Source organism: Heterodontus francisci, chromosome X, assembly GCF_036365525.1.
Source record: "Heterodontus francisci isolate sHetFra1 chromosome X, sHetFra1.hap1, whole genome shotgun sequence".
NCBI lineage: Eukaryota > Metazoa > Chordata > Chondrichthyes > Heterodontiformes > Heterodontidae > Heterodontus > Heterodontus francisci.
Window position 1 is genome coordinate 752,244 of NC_090421.1, and position 17,500 is coordinate 769,743.

Below are 17,500 nucleotides of genomic sequence, written 5' to 3' on the forward strand. Positions count from 1 at the left end.
TAGGAGGGGGGGGGCGAGAGAGGAGGAGGGGGGGCGAGAGAGGTGGAGGGGGGGGCGAGAGAGGAGGAGGGGGGGGCGAGAGAGAGGAGGAGGGGGGGGGCGAGAGAGGAGGAGGGGGGGGCGAGAGAGGAGGAGGGGGGGGCGAGAGAGGAGGAGGGGGGGGGCGAGAGAGGAGGAGGGGGGGGCGAGAGAGGAGGAGGGGGGCGGAGAGAGGAGGAGGGGGGGGCGAGAGAGGAGGAGGGGGGGGCGAGAGAGGAGGAGGGGGGGGCGAGAGAGGAGGAGGGGGGGCGAGAGAGGAGGAGGGGGGGGCGGAGAGAGAGGAGGGGGGGCGAGAGAGGAGGAGGGGGGGCGAGAGAGAGGAGGAGGGGGAGGGGCGAGAGAGGAGGAGGGGGAGGGGCGAGAGAGGAGGAGGGGGAGGGAGCGAGAGAGGAGGGGGGGGCGAGAGAGAGGAGAGGAGGGGGGGCGAGAGAGGAGGAGTGGGGGGCGAGAGAGGAGGAGGGGGGGGCGAGAGAGGAGGAGGGGGGGCGAGAGAGGAGGAGGGGGGGGCGAGAGAGGAGGAGGGGGGGGGCGAGAGAGGAGGAGGGGGGGCGAGAGAGGAGGAGGGGGGGCGGAGAGGAGGAGGGGGGGGCGAGAGAGGAGGAGGGGGGGCGAGAGAGGAGGAGGGGGGGCGAGAGAGGAGGAGGGGGGGCGAGAGAGGAGGAGGGGGGGGCGAGAGAGGAGGAGAGAGAGGAGGGGGGGCGAGAGAGGAGGAGGGGGGGCGAGAGAGGAGGAGGGGGGGCGAGAGAGGAGGAGGGGGGCGAGAGAGGAGGAGGGGGGGCGAGAGAGGAGGATGGGGGGGGCGAGAGAGGAGGAGGGGGGGGCGAGAGAGGAGGAGGAGGGGGGGGCGAGAGAGGAGGAGGGGGGGGCGAGAGAGGAGGAGGGGGGGGCGAGAGAGGAGGGGGGGGGGCGAGAGAGGAGGAGGGGGGGGCGAGAGAGGAGGAGGGGGGGGGGCGAGAGAGGAGGAGCGCGAGTGCAAGAGTGAATGAGTGAGTGAGAGAGAGAGAGAGAGAGAGAGGGAGAGGGAGAGGGAGAGGGAGAGGGAGAGGGAGAGGGAGAGAGAGAGAGAGAGAGAGAGAGAGAGAGAGAGAGAGAGAACGAACGGAGGAGCGCAGAATCCTCGGAGAGTCGTAGGGGGCCGGAGGAGGTTACAGAGATAGGGACGAGGAGGCCACGGAGTGAATCGGACACGGGGGGAGTGGGGGTTGTGGGGGTTGTGAGAATTGTACAATTTACAATCAAGACGTCGGCGGACCGGGGAGTTAACGGAGGTCAGCGGGCAGAGAGGGTCATGGGCGGATGGGACTGGCTGGGAGTCAGGACACGGGGTGGGGGGGGGGGCGGCAAGACTTTGAAATGAGCGCGGTTAACCTCCTCCGGCCCCGACCACCCTCCGAGATCTCCGCGCTCCTCCGACTGCCGTACCTTCAGACGCCTGGGGGCCCCGAGCTCCGGAATTCCCTCCCTGAACCTCTCCGCCTCTCCCTCTCCCCCCCCCCTCCCTTTAAGACTCTCGTTAAAACCTTCCGGGTTGACCGAGCCTCCGATTTATAATCCTTGTGAGGCGTTTGGGAGGATTTGCGACACGAAAGCCCGATATAAACGGACGGCGTGGTGGATCGAACTTGGCACGCACTGCTGACTGAATCTGGGACACTTGTGGAGAGTGCAGTAGAGATGGGTGGGGGGTGGGGGGGGGGGGGGGAAGGCCGCGCACTGTGTGGCACAGACTCTCGACTGGATAAATTCACAGCTCCAGTACTTGAAAACACTTCAGCCACTTATGCAATCTGCAGTTCCTTTAACCCAGTCGTGGAGTACAAAGGAACCCACTGTTCAAAGGCTTTTAAATTGGAAAACTACCAGAGATTCTGGGGCACGGCGATTAGGAGGAAGCTAATTACACACTTTGTCTCTCCAACCGCAGAGGCAACCACATAATGATTGCAGCGATGCTCCGTCAGGAAGCAGCTGATTTTAACATTAAAAGAAACGACGGGGAGGGGGATTCAAAAGAACCTCGACAGCGCGGGCGCTCCCTCAGTACTGACCCTCCGACAGCGCGGCCCTCCCTCAGCACTGACCCTCCGACAGTGCGGCGCTCCCTCAGCACTGACCCCTCCGACAGCACGGCCCTCCCTCAGTACTGACCCTCCGACAGCGCGGCCCTCCCTCAGCACTGACCCTCCGACAGCACGGCCCTCCCTCAGCACCGACCCTCCGACAGCGCGGCCCTCCCTCAGCACTGACCCGCCGACAGCGCGGCCCTCCTCAGCACTGACCCTCCGACAGCGCGGCCCTCCCTCAGCACTGACCCTCCGACAGCGCGGCCCTCCTCAGCACTGACCCGCCGACAGTGCGGCGCTCCCTCAGCACTGACCCTCCGACAGCGCGGCCCTCCCTCAGCACTGACCCTCCGACAGCGCGGCCCTCCCTCAGTACTGACCCTCCGACAGCGCGGCCTCCCTCAGCACTGACCCTCCGACAGCGCGGCCCTCCCTCAGCACTGACCCTCCGACAGTGCGGCGCTCCCTCAGCACTGACCCTCCGACAGCGCGGCCCTCCCTCAGCACTGACCCTCCGACAGCGCGGCCCTCCCTCAGCACTGACCCTCCGACAGCGCGGCCCTCCCTCAGCACTGACCCTCCCTCAGCACTGACCCTCCGACAGCGCGGCCCTCCCTCAGCACTGACCCTCCGACAGCGCGGCCCTCCCTCAGCACTGACCCTCCGACAGCGCGGCGCTCCCCAAGTACGGGCACCGGGAACGTCGGCCTGGATTCTGGGCTCGAAATCAGAGGGCAGTGTCGTTCCGAGAAAACAACTCCCGTTCGGACCGGCTAAGGGCAGGAATCCACCTCCCACTGTTCAATAACAAGTGCCTGCTGGGTTACACGCCTCATTGCCTTTGCTGCTCGGCGGTGTCAAGCTAACCCGCAACTTTCAAAGCTCAGTCCCAACTTCAATCTGTGCTCGGCAAACAATTCACTCTCTCAATCTAATCATCTGTTGCACAAAAACTTTAAAGAGAGATGTTTGGATAGCGCAGAGAGAGGGAGGGGGAGGGTCGGTAACCAGAGGGACACAGATTTAACATAATCGGCAGAAGAATCGGGGGGAGAGGAGGAGGGGGAACAAATGGGTAGATCTTTCAAAGGGACGGCACAGGCACCATTGATGGCTGAATGGACACCTCCTGTTGCTGTGACACAGACTCGAGGAGGAGGAGGAGGAGGAAGGGGGCTGAATGGCCTCCCCCGCCCGCACCCCCACCCTCCCCCCTCCCCGATATGAACGGTGACGACTCCGCAGGGGTACCTGACGTCGTCTTGCAGCTAGTGGAGTCGCTGGGGCGCGGCACGTAGCCCTCGGAGCAGCTGCAGCGGTAGCTTCCGAAGGTGTTGAAGCAGAACTGGCTGCAGGGGTACATGGTGGTGCACTCGTCCAGGTCCACGCACGTCCTCCGTCGTCCTTCAGCCTGAAGCCGGGCTGGCATCTGCACTGAAAACACGGGGAATTGGGAGAGGAAGGGGGGCGGGGGGGGGGGGTGGCAGGGGAAAGAGGGGAGGGGGTAGGGCGGGGAAAGGGGAGAAGCATTCGTTAATCACATCCGCACGGAACCTCCCCCATCTGGCAGCTGCTGTTCAAGGTAAACGTCAGAACAACCTCGAGAGAGGGGCTGAATGGGCCTTCCCCTGTTCCCGTGTAACAGGCTCAAAGAGAGGAGCTGAATGGGCCTCCTCCTGTTCCTGTGTAACAGGCTCAAGGAGAGGGGCTGAATGGGCCTCCCCCTGTTCCCGTGTAACAGGCTCGAGGAGAGGGGCTGAATGGGCCTCCTCCTATTGCTGTGTAACAGACTCGAGAGAGGGGCTGAATGGGCCTCCCCCTGTTCCCGTGTAACAGGCTCGAGGAGAGGGGCTGAATGGACCTCCTCCTGTTCCTGTGTAACAGGCTCAAGGAGAGGGGCTGAATGACCTCCTCCTGTTCCTGTGTAACAGGCTCAAGGAGAGGGGCTGAATGGGCCTCCTCCTGTTCCCGTGTAACAGGCTCAAGGAGAGGGGCTGAATGGGCCTCCCCCTGTTCCCGTGTAACAGGCTCGAGGAGAGGGGCTGAATGGACCTCCTCCTGTTCCTGTGTAACAGGCTCAAGGAGAGGGGCTGAATGGACCTCCCCCTGTTCCCGTGTAACAGGCTCGAGGAGAGGGGCTGAATGGGCCTCCTCCTGTTCCCGTGTAACAGACTCGAGGAGAGGGGCTGAATGGGCCTCCTCCTGTTCCCGTGTAACAGGCTCGAGGAGAGGGGCTGAATGGGGCCTCCCCCTGTTCCCGTGTAACAGGCTCGAGGAGAGGGGCTGAATGGGCCTCCTCCTGTTCCCGTGCAACAGGCTCAGGAGAGGGGCTGAATGGGCCTCCTCCTGTTCCCGTGTAACAGACTCAAAGAGAGGGGCTGAATGGGCCTCCTCCTGATCCCGTGTAACAGCTCAAGGAGAGGGGCTGAATGGAACCTCCTCCTGTTCCTGTGTAACAGGCTCGAGGAGAGGGGCTGAATGGGCCTCCTCCTGTTCCTGTGTAACAGGCTCAAAGAGAGGGGCTGAATGGACCTCCTCCTGTTCCTGTGTAACAGGCTCGAGAGAGAGAGGGGCTGAATGGACCTCCTCCTGTTCCTGTGTAACAGACTCGAGAGAGGGGCTGAATTGCCTCTTCCTGTTCTCGTGTAACAGGCTCGAGGAGTGGGGCTGAATGGACCTCCTCCTGTTCCCGTGTAACAGCTCGAGGAGTGGGGCTGAATGGACCTCCTCCTGTTCCTGTGTAACAGATTCGAGAGAGGGGCTGAATGGGCCTCCTCCTGTTCCTGTGTAACAGGCTCGAGGAGTGGGGCTGAATGGACCTCCTCCTGTTCCTGTGTAACAGACTCGAGAGAGGGGCTGAATGGGCCTCCTCCTGTTCCCGTGTAACAGGCTCGAGAGAGGGGCTGAATGGACCTCCTCCTGTTCCTGTGTAACAGACTCGAGAGAGGGGCTGAATGGACCTCCTCCTGTTCCTGTGTAACAGGCTCGAGAGAGAGGGGCTGAACGTCCTCCTCCTGTTACTGTGTAACAGGCTCAAAGAGAGGGGCTGAATGGACCTCCTCCTGTTCCTGTGTAACAGACTCGAGGGGGAGGGGCTGAATGACCTCCTCCTGTTCCCGTGTAACAGGCTCGAGAGAGGGGCTGAATGGACCTCCTCCTGTTCCTGTGTAACAGGCTCGAGAGAGAGGGGCTGAACGTCCTCCTCCTGTTACTGTGTAACAGGCTCAAAGAGAGGGGCTGAATGGACCTCCTCCTGTTCCTGTGTAACTGACTCGAGAGAGGGGCTGAATGGACCTCCTCCTGTTCCTGTGTAACAGGCTCGAGGGGAGGGGCTGAATGGACCTCCTCCTGTTCCCGTGTAACAGACTCGAGAGAGGGGCTGAATGGACCTCCTCCTGTTCCTGTGTAACAGGCTCGAGGAGTGGGGCTGAATGGACCTCCTCCTGTTCCCGTGTAACAGGCTCGAGGGGAGGGGCTGATGGTTTACTTGCTGTGAGAAGGCGATCGGAACAGAAGAACGGACGTACGTCTTTCAAGTTCAGCTCAGCACGAGCAGCGAGCGGGATCACGCTGTGCGCTCGGAAAGATCAGAGATCGGTTCAGCTCAAGCCCGTTCCAATCAGAGGCCTTGCCAGCTGGTACGGTGCAGGGATTATTTTTCCCCATCTCCTCCTTGCTCACTTGCTGGCAACAGAGAGACTGTGAGAGAGAGAGAGAGAGAGAGAGAGAGAGAGAGAGGGGGCGACAGACAGAAGGGGGGGGGGGCGACAGGGAGAGGGAGCGGGCGCGACAGGGAGAGGGAGCGGGCGCGACAGGGAGAGGGAGCGGGCGCGACAGGGAGAGGGAGCGGGCGCGACAGGGAGAGGGAGCGGGCGCGACAGGGAGAGGGAGCGGGCGCGACAGGGAGAGGGAGCGGGCGCGACAGGGAGAGGGAGCGGGCGCGACAGGGAGAGGGAGCGGGCGCGACAGGGAGAGGAGCGGGCGCGACAGGGAGAGGGAGCGGGCGCGACAGGGAGAGGGAGCGGGCGCGACAGGGAGAGGGAGGCGCGCGCGACAGGGAGAGGGAGCGCGCGCGACAGGGAGAGGGAGCGCGCGCGACAGGAGAGGGAGCGCGCGCGACAGGGAGAGGGAGCGCGCGCGACAGGGAGAGGGAGCGCGCGCGACAGGGAGAGGGAGCGCGCGCGACAGGGAGAGGGAGCGCGCGCGACAGGGAGAGGGAGCGCGCGCGACAGGGAGAGGGAGCGCGCGCGACAGGGAGAGGGAGCGCGCGCGACAGGGAGAGGGAGCGCGCGCGACAGGGAGAGGGAGCGCGCGCGACAGGGAGAGGGAGCGCGCGCGACACAGGGAGAGGGAGCGCGCGCGACAGGGAGAGAGCGCGCGCGACAGGGAGAGAGAGCGCGCGACAGGGAGAGAGCGCGCGCGACAGGGAGAGAGCGCTCGCGACAGGGAGAGAGCGCTCGCGACAGGGAGAGAGCGCTCGCGACAGGGAGAGAGCGCGCGCGACAGGGAGAGAGAGCGCGCGACAGGGAGAGAGAGCGCGCGACAGGGAGAGAGAGCGCGCGACAGGAGAGAGAGCGCGCGACAGGGAGAGAGAGCGCGCGACAGGGAGAGAGAGCGCGCGACAGGGAGAGAGAGCGCGCGACAGGGAGAGAGAGCGCGCGACAGGGAGAGAGAGCGCGCGACAGGGAGAGAGAGCGCGCGACAGGGAGAGAGAGCGCGACAGGGAGAGAGAGCGCGCGACAGGGAGAGAGAGCGCGCGACAGGGAGAGAGCGCGCGCGACAGGGAGAGAGAGCGCGCGACAGGGAGAGAGAGCGCGCGACAGGGAGAGAGAGCGCGCGACAGGGAGAGAGAGCGCGCGACAGGGAGAGAGAGCGCGCGACAGGGAGAGAGAGCGCGCGACAGGGAGAGAGAGCGCGCGACAGGGAGAGAGAGCGCGCGACAGGGAGAGAGAGCGCGCGACAGGGAGAGAGAGCGCGCGACAGGGAGAGAGAGCGCCCGACAGAGAAAGACAGATCGACAGAGAGAGACAGAAAGAGCGAGTAAGACAGATAGCGACAGGCGTCAGTCTGGGTTAGGGGCTTCGAGGAGTGGGGGCTCCAACCCACGACTCTCCTCCCAGAGTCATGGTACGAACAAAACGATATCCAAAAGGTGGATTTTAGGAAGCACCTCCCCCAACGCACCCCCCCCCCCTCCCCCGCTTCTCTGTATCAGTCAACTACCCCGCCACCCCGACCCATCCTTACTTTGAATCCAATCTTCAGGTCTTCACACTCCTGCGAGCAGCCGCTGAGCTCCTTGTTCAGGCACTCGTTGACAAAGCAGTTCAGCTCGTCGATCCGTCCTCGCAGTCATTGCTGTTGTCGCACAGGAAGGTCTCATTGACACAGATCCGTTGTTGCACAGGAAGAAAGACTCATTGCACTTCTTGTCTGCGGAAAGAGCGGCAGTGAACTTATACAGGCGCAGGGAGCTGCCGCGCGCCCGGGGACTCATGGTGTGCACAGAGGCGCAGGGTGATGGCGCGGACCCAGAGACGCAGGCACACACGGCGCGCGCAGAGACGGAGGGAAACGGGTGCGCAGAGACGCAGAGAGACCGCTTTCCAGGATCAGACCCACCCAGAGCTCAGCGGCGGAAGTGTGGGGGGGGGGGTAAGACAGAGGGGTTCCTCCGCCGAGGCGGACGCTGGGCGAAGGGCTCGCCAGCCCACCGGGAATGCTCTACAAACGGCAGGGACGCAAAAGGCCGTCCGGCAGACGGCGCCAACGCTGGAGGACCAGCCCGTCGGGACACTCACCGAGCCGGTGCAGCGCGGGTTCCTGGGAGCCTCGTCGGATCGGTCGTGGCAGTCAAACTCCCCGTCGCACTCCCAGTGGCTATTGATCAGGCACCTGCCGTTGGCGCAGCGGAACTCGTTGGGGCCACAAGTCGGATACTCTGCGGAAGGAAGGGAAAAGAAAAAACAAAATCAACGACTGGCATCGGTGTGGCGGTGCGGGAGGGGGGACCGTCCGCAACACTGGCCGTCCATTTGTTCGAGAACCTCCCCCCCCCTTTCGAGTGTTTATCCATCCCCCATTCGCAAGTTAACGTATAATCTGCTTCCGGCGCCGAGACCGGGTGCGGGCGGGAACGTGGAGAGCGCGCTCGGGAGAGCAGGAGAATTTTTTTTTTTATTATTAAAACGCGGGGAGTTGTTGTGATCTGAACACGCTGCCCGAAAGGGGGGGGGAATTGGATAAATACTGGGAGGGGGAAAATTTGTCGGGGATGTGGGGGAAGAAAGAGCAGGAGGAGGGACTAAATAGACAGATCTTTCAATGAGCTGGCACAGGCGCGATGGGCCGAACGGACTCCTCCTGTCCAGTATCGTTCTGCAGATTCACTCACCGCACTCTGGCGATTCATCGGACCCATCTCCACAGTCGTTGTCATGGTCACACACAAAGTGTTTCGGGATGCAGTGCCTGTTCTGGCACATGAACTCCCCTCATCGCACGTGTTGTTGTACACTACGGCGAGAGAGAAAAAAAAACAGAGGACGGAAGAATTAAAACGAAGGACTTCCATTCCCCACCCCCCAGCGCCTTCCGCCACTAGACGACGTCCCGAAGCGCCTCTCCAGTCAACGGAGGCGCTTTATTATTTATTTTTTTTTAGAAGCGCCGCTCATGTAGGGGAAAACCCGGAGGCCGAAACCGAGCGCGGCAAGATCCCTAGCCGCCCGTGCAGCGACTCGCCGGGGGGCTCCTGTGGCGGGCACGGCCCGGGGCCTGCGAACCTCTACCACCTTCGCGACAGGGGAACAGTGTTTGACCGACCTGTGAAGAGTTTTGCGAGGGTAGATAAGGGGGGCCTAGTAGAAGTAGTATATTTAGGTTTTCAAAAGGCATTCAACCAGTAAAAAAAAAAAGGGAAGGGGGTGCGGGGGGGGGGTCACTTTCTGGATGGCAGGACGTAACTAGCACAGTGGGTCAAGGATCTGTGCTGGGTTCTCCGCTATTTACAGTCTATATCAATGACTTAGACAAGGGGTAAATATTGGCAAGCAGAGGCATTTGGGGATCCTTGTATCGAAAACGCAGGAAGTTAACACGCAGGTACAGCAAGCAATCGGGAAGGCAACTGGGGCACCTGCCTTTATCGTGACTTTTATTTAAAGTTTCGCAAGTGGCGCCGAAGCAGCAACTTCCATTTTTCTGCTCCCCCCCCCCCACCCCCCCCCAAGCTCTTAAAACACCGGTCACTCACCGCAGCCAGCAGCGACACTCTCGTCCGCTCCGTCGGGACAGTCCTTGTCGCCGTCGCACATCCAAGCTGTTGACACGCACATGTGAGACCCGGGGCACTTCATCAACCCAGGGGCGCAGGTGACCGAGTCTGTCGAGGAACACGCAATCACGGTCAATCTCGCCGCCCAGCCACTTTCCGGCCTGCAAACGCTCCGACCCCCCCCCACCCCCCCGCCTCCCCCACACCCACCCCCACCTCAAAAAGTTCATCTCCTACTTCAACTCCACTCTCCCGCCCCGTCCCTCAGCGACCTCTTAAAAAAAAAAGATCTCACCGATCTCCGCCTCGAATGCACTGGACGGCTGGGCAGCCCACAAGCCCTCTGGGGAGGTAGAGAATTCCAAAGATTCACAAACCCTCCTGGGCGAAGGAACTCCTCCTCATCTCAGTCCGAAATGGCCCACCCCTTATCCCGAGACTGTGACCCACCGCCCCCCTCCCCGCAGTTCTTCTAGATAAGTACAGCGGGAGAAAGGAATGGGAGGATATGGTGATGGTGGGAGGGGGAGGAGGGGGGGGGGGAGATAGTCAGGTCACCTCTGCACCGGGCCCTCCGAGTGAGCAGTTCACTCAGCTCCACTCCCCCTGCCTCCCCACCCCCCCCTCCCCCGTAACCCTTGCACCTTCTTCCTTTCTCACACAACCCCTTTTGAACGCTTCGGTCGAACCTGCCTCCACCACGTTCTCGGGCAGCGCATTCCAGAACTCGGCCACTCGCTGCGTGGAAAAGTTTTTCCTCCCTGTCGCTTTTGCTCCTCGTTCTCGATCCTTTCACAAGAGTGGGGGGAACAGTTTCTCTCTATCCACTCCGTCCAGACCCCTCACGACTTTGCACACCTCGATCAAATCACCTCTCAGCCTCCTCTTCTCCAAGGAAAACAGTCCTAACTTCCCCAATCTATCTTCATAACTGAAGTTCCTCATCCCGTGAGTCTTTTCTGCACTCTCTCCAATGCCCTCACGTCTCTCCTCAAGTGCGGCGCCCGGAACTGGACCCAACACTCCAGCCGAGGCCGAACTAGTGCCTCGCACAAGTTCAACTTAACCTCCTTGCTCTTGCACTCTACGCCCCTATTAATAAAGCCCAGGACCCCGTACTCTTCAACCTGCCCCGCCACTGTATACTTTGTTAAATTTATTTCCAGGATATACTTTATTCATAAAAATCTGGGGGAAAAAAAATACGTTACAAAACAGTTCCAAAAATTCCAAGAGGTTGGAAGCCAATTTACACACAGGAAGCTCCCACAGACTGCAACGCAATTAATCAACCAGATGTCTATTTTTCTTCCCCGGGACCCCGGGGTGAACTGCAAACCAACCCCCCCCCCCAACACCCCACCTCCGCCGCTCCCCCAAACCTCTCGCCCGACACCTCGGTTAGGGAAGAGGGCACTCACCGCACCGACCGTCCTCGTCAGACCCATCACCGCAGTCGTCCGCTCCGTCGCACACCCAGCGCTTGGTGATGCACCGGTTGTTGCTGCACTCGAACTCCGAGTAGCTGCAGAACTTATCTGGGGGAGGCAGAAGCGGGCGGAGCGTCAAAGTCCGGAAGCTCTCCCCAACGGCAATGCCTCTCCGCCCTGCTCAGCGGTGCAGGACCGCGGACTCGACCCCTTCCGACACTCAACTCGCCATCGAGAAGGCAGAGAGCGGGGACAAGGACGACATCTGGTGAGTCCCGCGCTGGGGCGAAAGGGGTTAAATTACGAGTGGGGGAGTTGCGCAGACTGGCCACGTGTTTCCAGAGCGTAGAGGATTAAGGCGGGAGGGGGGTGATCCGATCGAGGGGTTTAAGATGATTAAAGGGTTCGATAGGGTCGATAGAGAGAAACTATTTACTCTGGTGTGAGGAGGGGGGAGTCCGGAACAAGTGGGGGGGGGGGGGGGGTGCGCCAGCTGGAAATTTCAACACTGGGATCGATAGATTTTTGTCGGGGGGGGGGGGGGGGGGGGGTAATGAGGATCACAGAACCGAGGAGGGGTGATGGAGTTGAGATACAGATCAGCCGCGATCTGACTGGATCGGCGGAACAGTCTCGAGGAGAGGGGCCGAACGGCCTCCGCCTGTTCCTGCGTTAACCGGCTCGAGGAGGTTGGGGTCGGTCAAAACAGCGCTGGGCGACGCACCCGGGGCGCACTGACACTCACAGCAGTGGCTCTCGTCTTCTCCCTTCTCGCAGTCGGGCTCCCTGTCACACACCCACGTAGAAGGAATGCAGCGGCCACTCTGGCAGGCGAAGTAATTGGCGTTGCACTTGGACTTGCTCGGATCTGGGGGGGAAAGAGGAAGGCCGCTGAATTACTAAAACCCAAACCGGGCATCAGACCGACAGTCGTCATCCCGCTGGCCCCCCCGCCCCCCGACAGCGCGGACTAACTCGAATCCAGCTCTGCGTACAACTGTGGGGGGGGGCATGAACTAAGGCGACCCGGACTCCAGTAGGTTCTCGGTTCACAGTAGACTAACGGAAGAGAGCAGACGTTTGTTCGGTCTGCCTGGGCCCCGATTCAGAAGCAGCCCCGAGCAGTGGCCCCAGAACCCCCCTCAGCCTGCAGGAGAGGCAGCTCCCCAGCACCAAGACCGCTCCGACACTCTGACCAGCATTTCACAGGACGGAAACAGGCCATTCGGCCAGGCTGCTCCGTGCCTGGTGTTTCTGCCACCCCCTACTTCATCTACGCCGTTCGCCCTCAACCCACTCCCTGTGTGTCGCGAGTCCCCACATTCTCACCGCTCTCCGGGTGAAGACGTTTCTCCTGAATTCCCCGATTAGATTCATTAGCGACCGTCTTATATTGATGGCCGCCCCCCCCCCTAGTTCTGGTCCTGATCGCAAGTAGATGCATTCTCTTCATCTACCCTTTCCAACCCCTTTCATAATTTTGAATACTTCAATTAGTTCACCACTAAACCCCCCCCACCGGCCTTTTCAGCTTTTACTTTTTTGCCTCTTCACCAGCTTTGAAGTCCATTCCAAAAAACCGCAACTGTGCACAGTGCTCCAAGTGTGGTCTAACCGAGGGATATGGAGACCGGAACCGTGCACAGTGCTCCAAGTGTGGTCTAACCGAGGGATATGGAGACCGGAACTGTGCACAGTGCTCCAATGGTCTAACCGAGGGATATGGAGACTGGAACTGTGCACAGTGCTCCAAGTGTGGGTCTAACCGAGGGATATGGAGACCGGAACTGTGCACAGTGCTCCAAGTGTGGTCTAACCGAGGGATATGGAGACTGGAACTGTGCACAGTGCTCCAAGTGTGGTCTAACCGAGGGATATGGAGACTGGAACTGTGCACAGTGCTCCAAGTGTGGGTCTAACCGAGGGATATGGAGACTGGAACTGTGCACAGTGCTCCAAGTGTGGGTCTAACCGAGGGATATGGAGACCGGAACTGTGCACAGTGCTCCAAGTGTGGGTCTAACTGAGGGATATGGAGACCGGAACCGTGTACAGTGCTCCAAGTGTGGGTCTAACCGAGGGATATGGAGACTGGAACTGTGCACAGTGCTCCAAGTGTGGGTCTAACCGAGGGATATGGAGACTGGAACTGTGCACAGTGCTCCAAGTGTGGGTCTAACCGAGGGATATGGAGACCAGAACCGTGTACAGTGCTCCAAGTGTGGGTCTAACCGAGGGATATGGAGACTGGAACTGTGCACAGTGCTCCAAGTGTGGGTCTAACCGAGGGATATGGAGACTGGAACTGTGCACAGTGCTCCAAGTGTGGGTCTAACCGAGGGATATGGAGACCGGAACCGTGTACAGTGCTCCAAGTGTGGGTCTAACCGAGGGATATGGAGACCGGAACTGTGCACAGTGCTCCAAGTGTGGGTCTAACTGAGGGATATGGAGACTGGAACTGTGCACAGTGCTCCAAGTGTGGTCTAACTGAGGGATATGGAGACTGGAACTGTGCACAGTACTCCAAGTGTGGGTCTAACCGAGGGATATGGAGACCGGAACTGTGCACAGTGCTCCAAGGGTGGTCTAACCAAGGGATATGGAGACCGGAACCGTGTACAGTGCTCCAAGTGTGGGTCTAACTGAGGGATATGGAGACTGGAACTGTGCACAGTGCTCCAAGTGTGGGTCTAACCGAGGGATATGGAGACCGGAACTGTGCACAGTGCTCCAAGGGTGGTCTAACCGAGGGATATGGAGACCGGAACTGTGCACAGTGCTCCAAGTGGTTGAACCGAGGTTCGATACAAGCTTGACAAACACTCTGCTTTTTAATTCCATTCCTTTAGAAATGAACCCCAGTCAAAGAGTTATACAGCACAGAAACAGGCCCTTCGGCCCATCGTGTCTGTGCTGGCCATCAAGCACCTGTCTATTCTAATCCCATTTTCCAGCACTTAGCCCGTACCCTTGTATGCTGTGGCGTTTCAAGTGCTCAGCTAAATACTTCTTAAATGTTGTGAGGGTTCCTGCCTCTACCACCCCTTCAGGCAGTGCGTTCCAGATTCCAGCCACCCTCTGGGTGATTTTTCTCCCCTCAAATCCCCTCTAAACCTCCTGCACCTTACCTTAGCAGTGTTTGGTTTGTTTTTTTTTTCAAATGGCATTAACAACCCGCGTCGCTACTTTCTGTGGTTTGTGTAGCTGTACCCGAGATCCCTCCGCTACCATTTAGAGACATTTTCCAAGCCAGTGTGTGCCAGAACGTATTAACTCCCACTTATCTATGCAGGAATTCATTCACAAGATACTCTTATATAGCCAGCGTTAACACAGGTTATAGTAAGCTCAACCAGCCGTGCAACCAACGGAGCTTCACTTCGGAGGTGGTCCCCGTGGAGACACCACCAATAACAATTTTCAGTTCTATAGCGACGCCGAGCCACGTAAGGAGATATTAGGGACAGTCGACCAGTGACGGAGCGATGGGAATCGGGGGCGGGGGATGCGCGCGAGGCCGGAACTGGAGCGGCGCGGAGATCTCGGAGGGTACAGAGAATGGGAGGGAGCGAGGGGAGCGAGCGGGGATTTGAACACGAGGGCGAGGATTTGAAGATCGAGGCGTCGCTGGACTGAGAGCCAGAGTAGGTCGGGGAGCGGAGGGGGGGGGGGGGGAACGACGTGGGGGGCAGAAGAGTTTTGGACGAGCTGAGGGTTGCGGAGGGAACATTCGAGGTCCGGAGACGAGAGGGGCGGGGATTCGGGTTACCGTCAACAGCCTGGAGCTCAACTTGAGATTTTGTGAACCCGAGCAGGGAGGAGACCGGGTGAGCTGCCTTGACCGGGGCCTGGGTGTTCGAGGGTACCAGATGAAGAGCGGCGGGAGAATCGCAGGAGTGACCGGAGGTCAGGTTAAGGGGGTCGGCCGTTTGGGACTGAGACGGGGGGAGGGGGGGGGGGGGGGGGGGGGGGGAGAAATTTCTTCACTCGGAGGGTTTGTGAATCTCGGGAATTCTCTACCCCCCCCGGAGGGCGGGGGATTGCTCCGACGTCGAGCACATCCGAGACGGAGATCGATGGGACTTCTGGGGACGCAGAGGGAATGGGAGGATAAGGTGGGAAAGCGGAGCAGAAGCAGGCGATCGGCCGTGACAGGACTGATTTGGCCTCCTCCTGTAGCTTTACGTTCTCTTTGCGAAGACAGTACCTTCACGGGAGGTGAAAACAGCTTTAAAAAAAAAACAAACATTCACCTGGGCAGTTGAGTTCATCAGAAAAATCGCCGCAGTCATTGGAACCGTCACACATCCAAGACTCCAGGTAGCAGAGTGATGTCTCCTTACACTTGAGGAACGAGTCAGCTTTCACACCCAGTTTGAAGTAGTGGGCACAATCAGTGATGCCAGCTGCACAAGGGGAAATAAAAAGGGGTAAACTCGCAGAAAAAGGTCTCTCCGCGCCCTTACGTCTGGTGATAAATCCATCTGTAGCAAATTAAACAACAAATCTGTTGGCGTGCAGTCATTTGAGTACTGACCCTCCGACAGTGCGGCACTCCCTCAGTACTGACCCTCCGACAGTGCGGCACTCCCTCAGTACTGACCCTCCGACAGCGCAGCGCTCCTTCAGTACTGACTCTCCGACAGTGCGGCACTCCCTCAGTACTGACCCTCCGACAGTGCGGCACTCCCTCAGTACTGACCCTCCGACAGTGCGGCACTCCCTCAGTACTGACCCTCCGACAGTGCGGCACTCCCTCAGTACTGACCCTCCGACAGCGCAGCGCTCCTTCAGTACTGACTCTCCGACAGTGCGGCACTCCCTCAGTATTGACCCTCCGACAGCGCGGCGCTCCCTCAGCACTGACCCGACAGCGCAGCGCTCCCTCAGTACTAACCCTCCGACAGCGCAGCGCTCCCTCAGTACTAACCCTCCGACAGCGCGGCGCTCCCTCAGTACTGACCCTCCGACAGCGCGGCGCTCCCTCAGTACTGACCCTCCGACAGTGCGGCGCACCCTCAGCACTGACCCTCCGACAGCGCGGCGCTCCCTCAGTACTGACCCTCCGACAGCGCGGCGCTCCCTCAGCACTGACCCTCCGACAGCGCGGCGCTCCCTCAGCACTGACCCTCCCACACACGAGTGTCTACGGCAGGGCTTGGAGCCCCGTTTTTTCCCTCACTCGGTTCGCTGGGCGCGCTACCCACAGAGCTGCAATAAACGCCCTTGAACGAAAACATCCCCACGGCAAAGGCAGTTTAGCTGGCAAAGAAGGGGCGCCCGTGGAAAGGCTCTGTCCGGCAGGCTGATACATATTTTGGCACGGTCTCGTCACTCACTGCAGTTCATCTCATCGGACGCGTCCGCACAGTCGACAATCTGGTTGCAGCGGGTCGCGTTTCCAACGCAGCTCCCGTCCTGGCATCGGAAATCACTGGCAGCGCACGAGGTTTCTGCGAAGGGAAAGGAGATACGGATTGAGCTGGGGGCGAGCCGCAAGAGCACAGGAGCGGGAGGTGGCCATTCAGCCCCTCCCGATCCTGCTCGATGAGATCACGAACTGATCTGGCATCCATTGGTCTTGGTTCCACCTCATTCTCCGCTGCTGGCGAGCAAAAATCTATCACTCTCATTTAAAATAATTCAATTCGTTTCACCACCCCGCATCCCCTCAGCACCTACTGCTGCCTGTGTGGGAGGGAGTTACACACGTCGACTCCCCCCCCACCCCCCACTTTGTGCTACGACGTGTTTCCCACCTTCTCTGCCTCCGATTATAAGTTTGTATCCCCCTTGCCCGAGAAAACCCCCCCCCCTCCCGCCCGCCCGATGTTGTTTCTCACGACCCCGCGGATTCCTTTCACACCCTTACCCACCTGGATTCCAGGGAACACAAGACCCAAAGAACAAACAGCAAAGAAAATTACAGCACGGGAACAGGCCCTTCGGCCCTCCAAGCCTGCGCTGATCCAGATCCTCTACCTAAACATGTCGTCTATTTTCTAAGGGTCTGTATCTCTTTGCTTCCTGCCCATTCATGTATCTGTCTAGATACATCTTAAAAGACGCTATCGTGCCCGCGTCTACCACCTCCGCTGGCAACGCGCTCCAGGCACCCACCACCCTCTGCGTAAAGAACTTTCCACGCATATCCCCCCTAAACTTTTCCCCTCTCACTTTGAACTCGTGACCCCGAGTAATTGAATCCCCACTCTGGGGGAAAAAGCTTCTTGCTGTCCACCCTGTCTATACCTCTCATGATTTTGTACACCTCAATCAGGTCCCCCCCTCAACCTCCGTCTTTCTAATGAAAATAATCCTAATCTGCTCAACCTCTCTTCATAGCTAGCGCCCTCCATACCAGGCAACATCCTGGTGAACCTCCTCTGCACCCTCTCCAAAGCATCCACATCCTTTTGGTAATGTGGCGACCAGAACTGCACGCAGTATTCCAAATGTGGCCGAACCAAAGTCCTATACAATTGTAACATGACCTGCCACTCTCGTACTCAATAGCCCGTCCGATGAAGGAAAGCATGCCGTATGCCTTCTTGACCACTCTATTGACCTGCGTTGCCACCTTCAGGGAACAATGGACCTGGGGGGGGGGGGGGGGGGGGGGGGAGGCATTCCCAGAGGTGACGAGCCCTCACCTTCCCCCCCGTCCCCCTGCTCCGCACCCCACCCCC

The 17,500-nt window shown here is 59.8% G+C and overlaps 1 protein-coding gene across 1 annotated transcript in view; it reads right to left on the minus strand.

Moving 5' to 3' along the window:
* Positions 1-17,500, minus strand: part of LOC137358572 (low-density lipoprotein receptor-related protein 1-like) — a 51,775-nt gene that overhangs the window by 12,590 nt on the left and 21,685 nt on the right. The window contains 13 exon segments of the mRNA XM_068024559.1: positions 3,359-3,497; positions 3,500-3,536; positions 7,350-7,441; positions 7,444-7,494; positions 7,497-7,530; positions 7,898-8,043; positions 8,497-8,595; positions 8,598-8,618; positions 9,358-9,486; positions 10,800-10,916; positions 11,554-11,676; positions 15,065-15,217; positions 16,151-16,264. Coding sequence (XP_067880660.1) covers positions 3,359-3,497; positions 3,500-3,536; positions 7,350-7,441; positions 7,444-7,494; positions 7,497-7,530; positions 7,898-8,043; positions 8,497-8,595; positions 8,598-8,618; positions 9,358-9,486; positions 10,800-10,916; positions 11,554-11,676; positions 15,065-15,217; positions 16,151-16,264 — 1,255 coding nt within the window.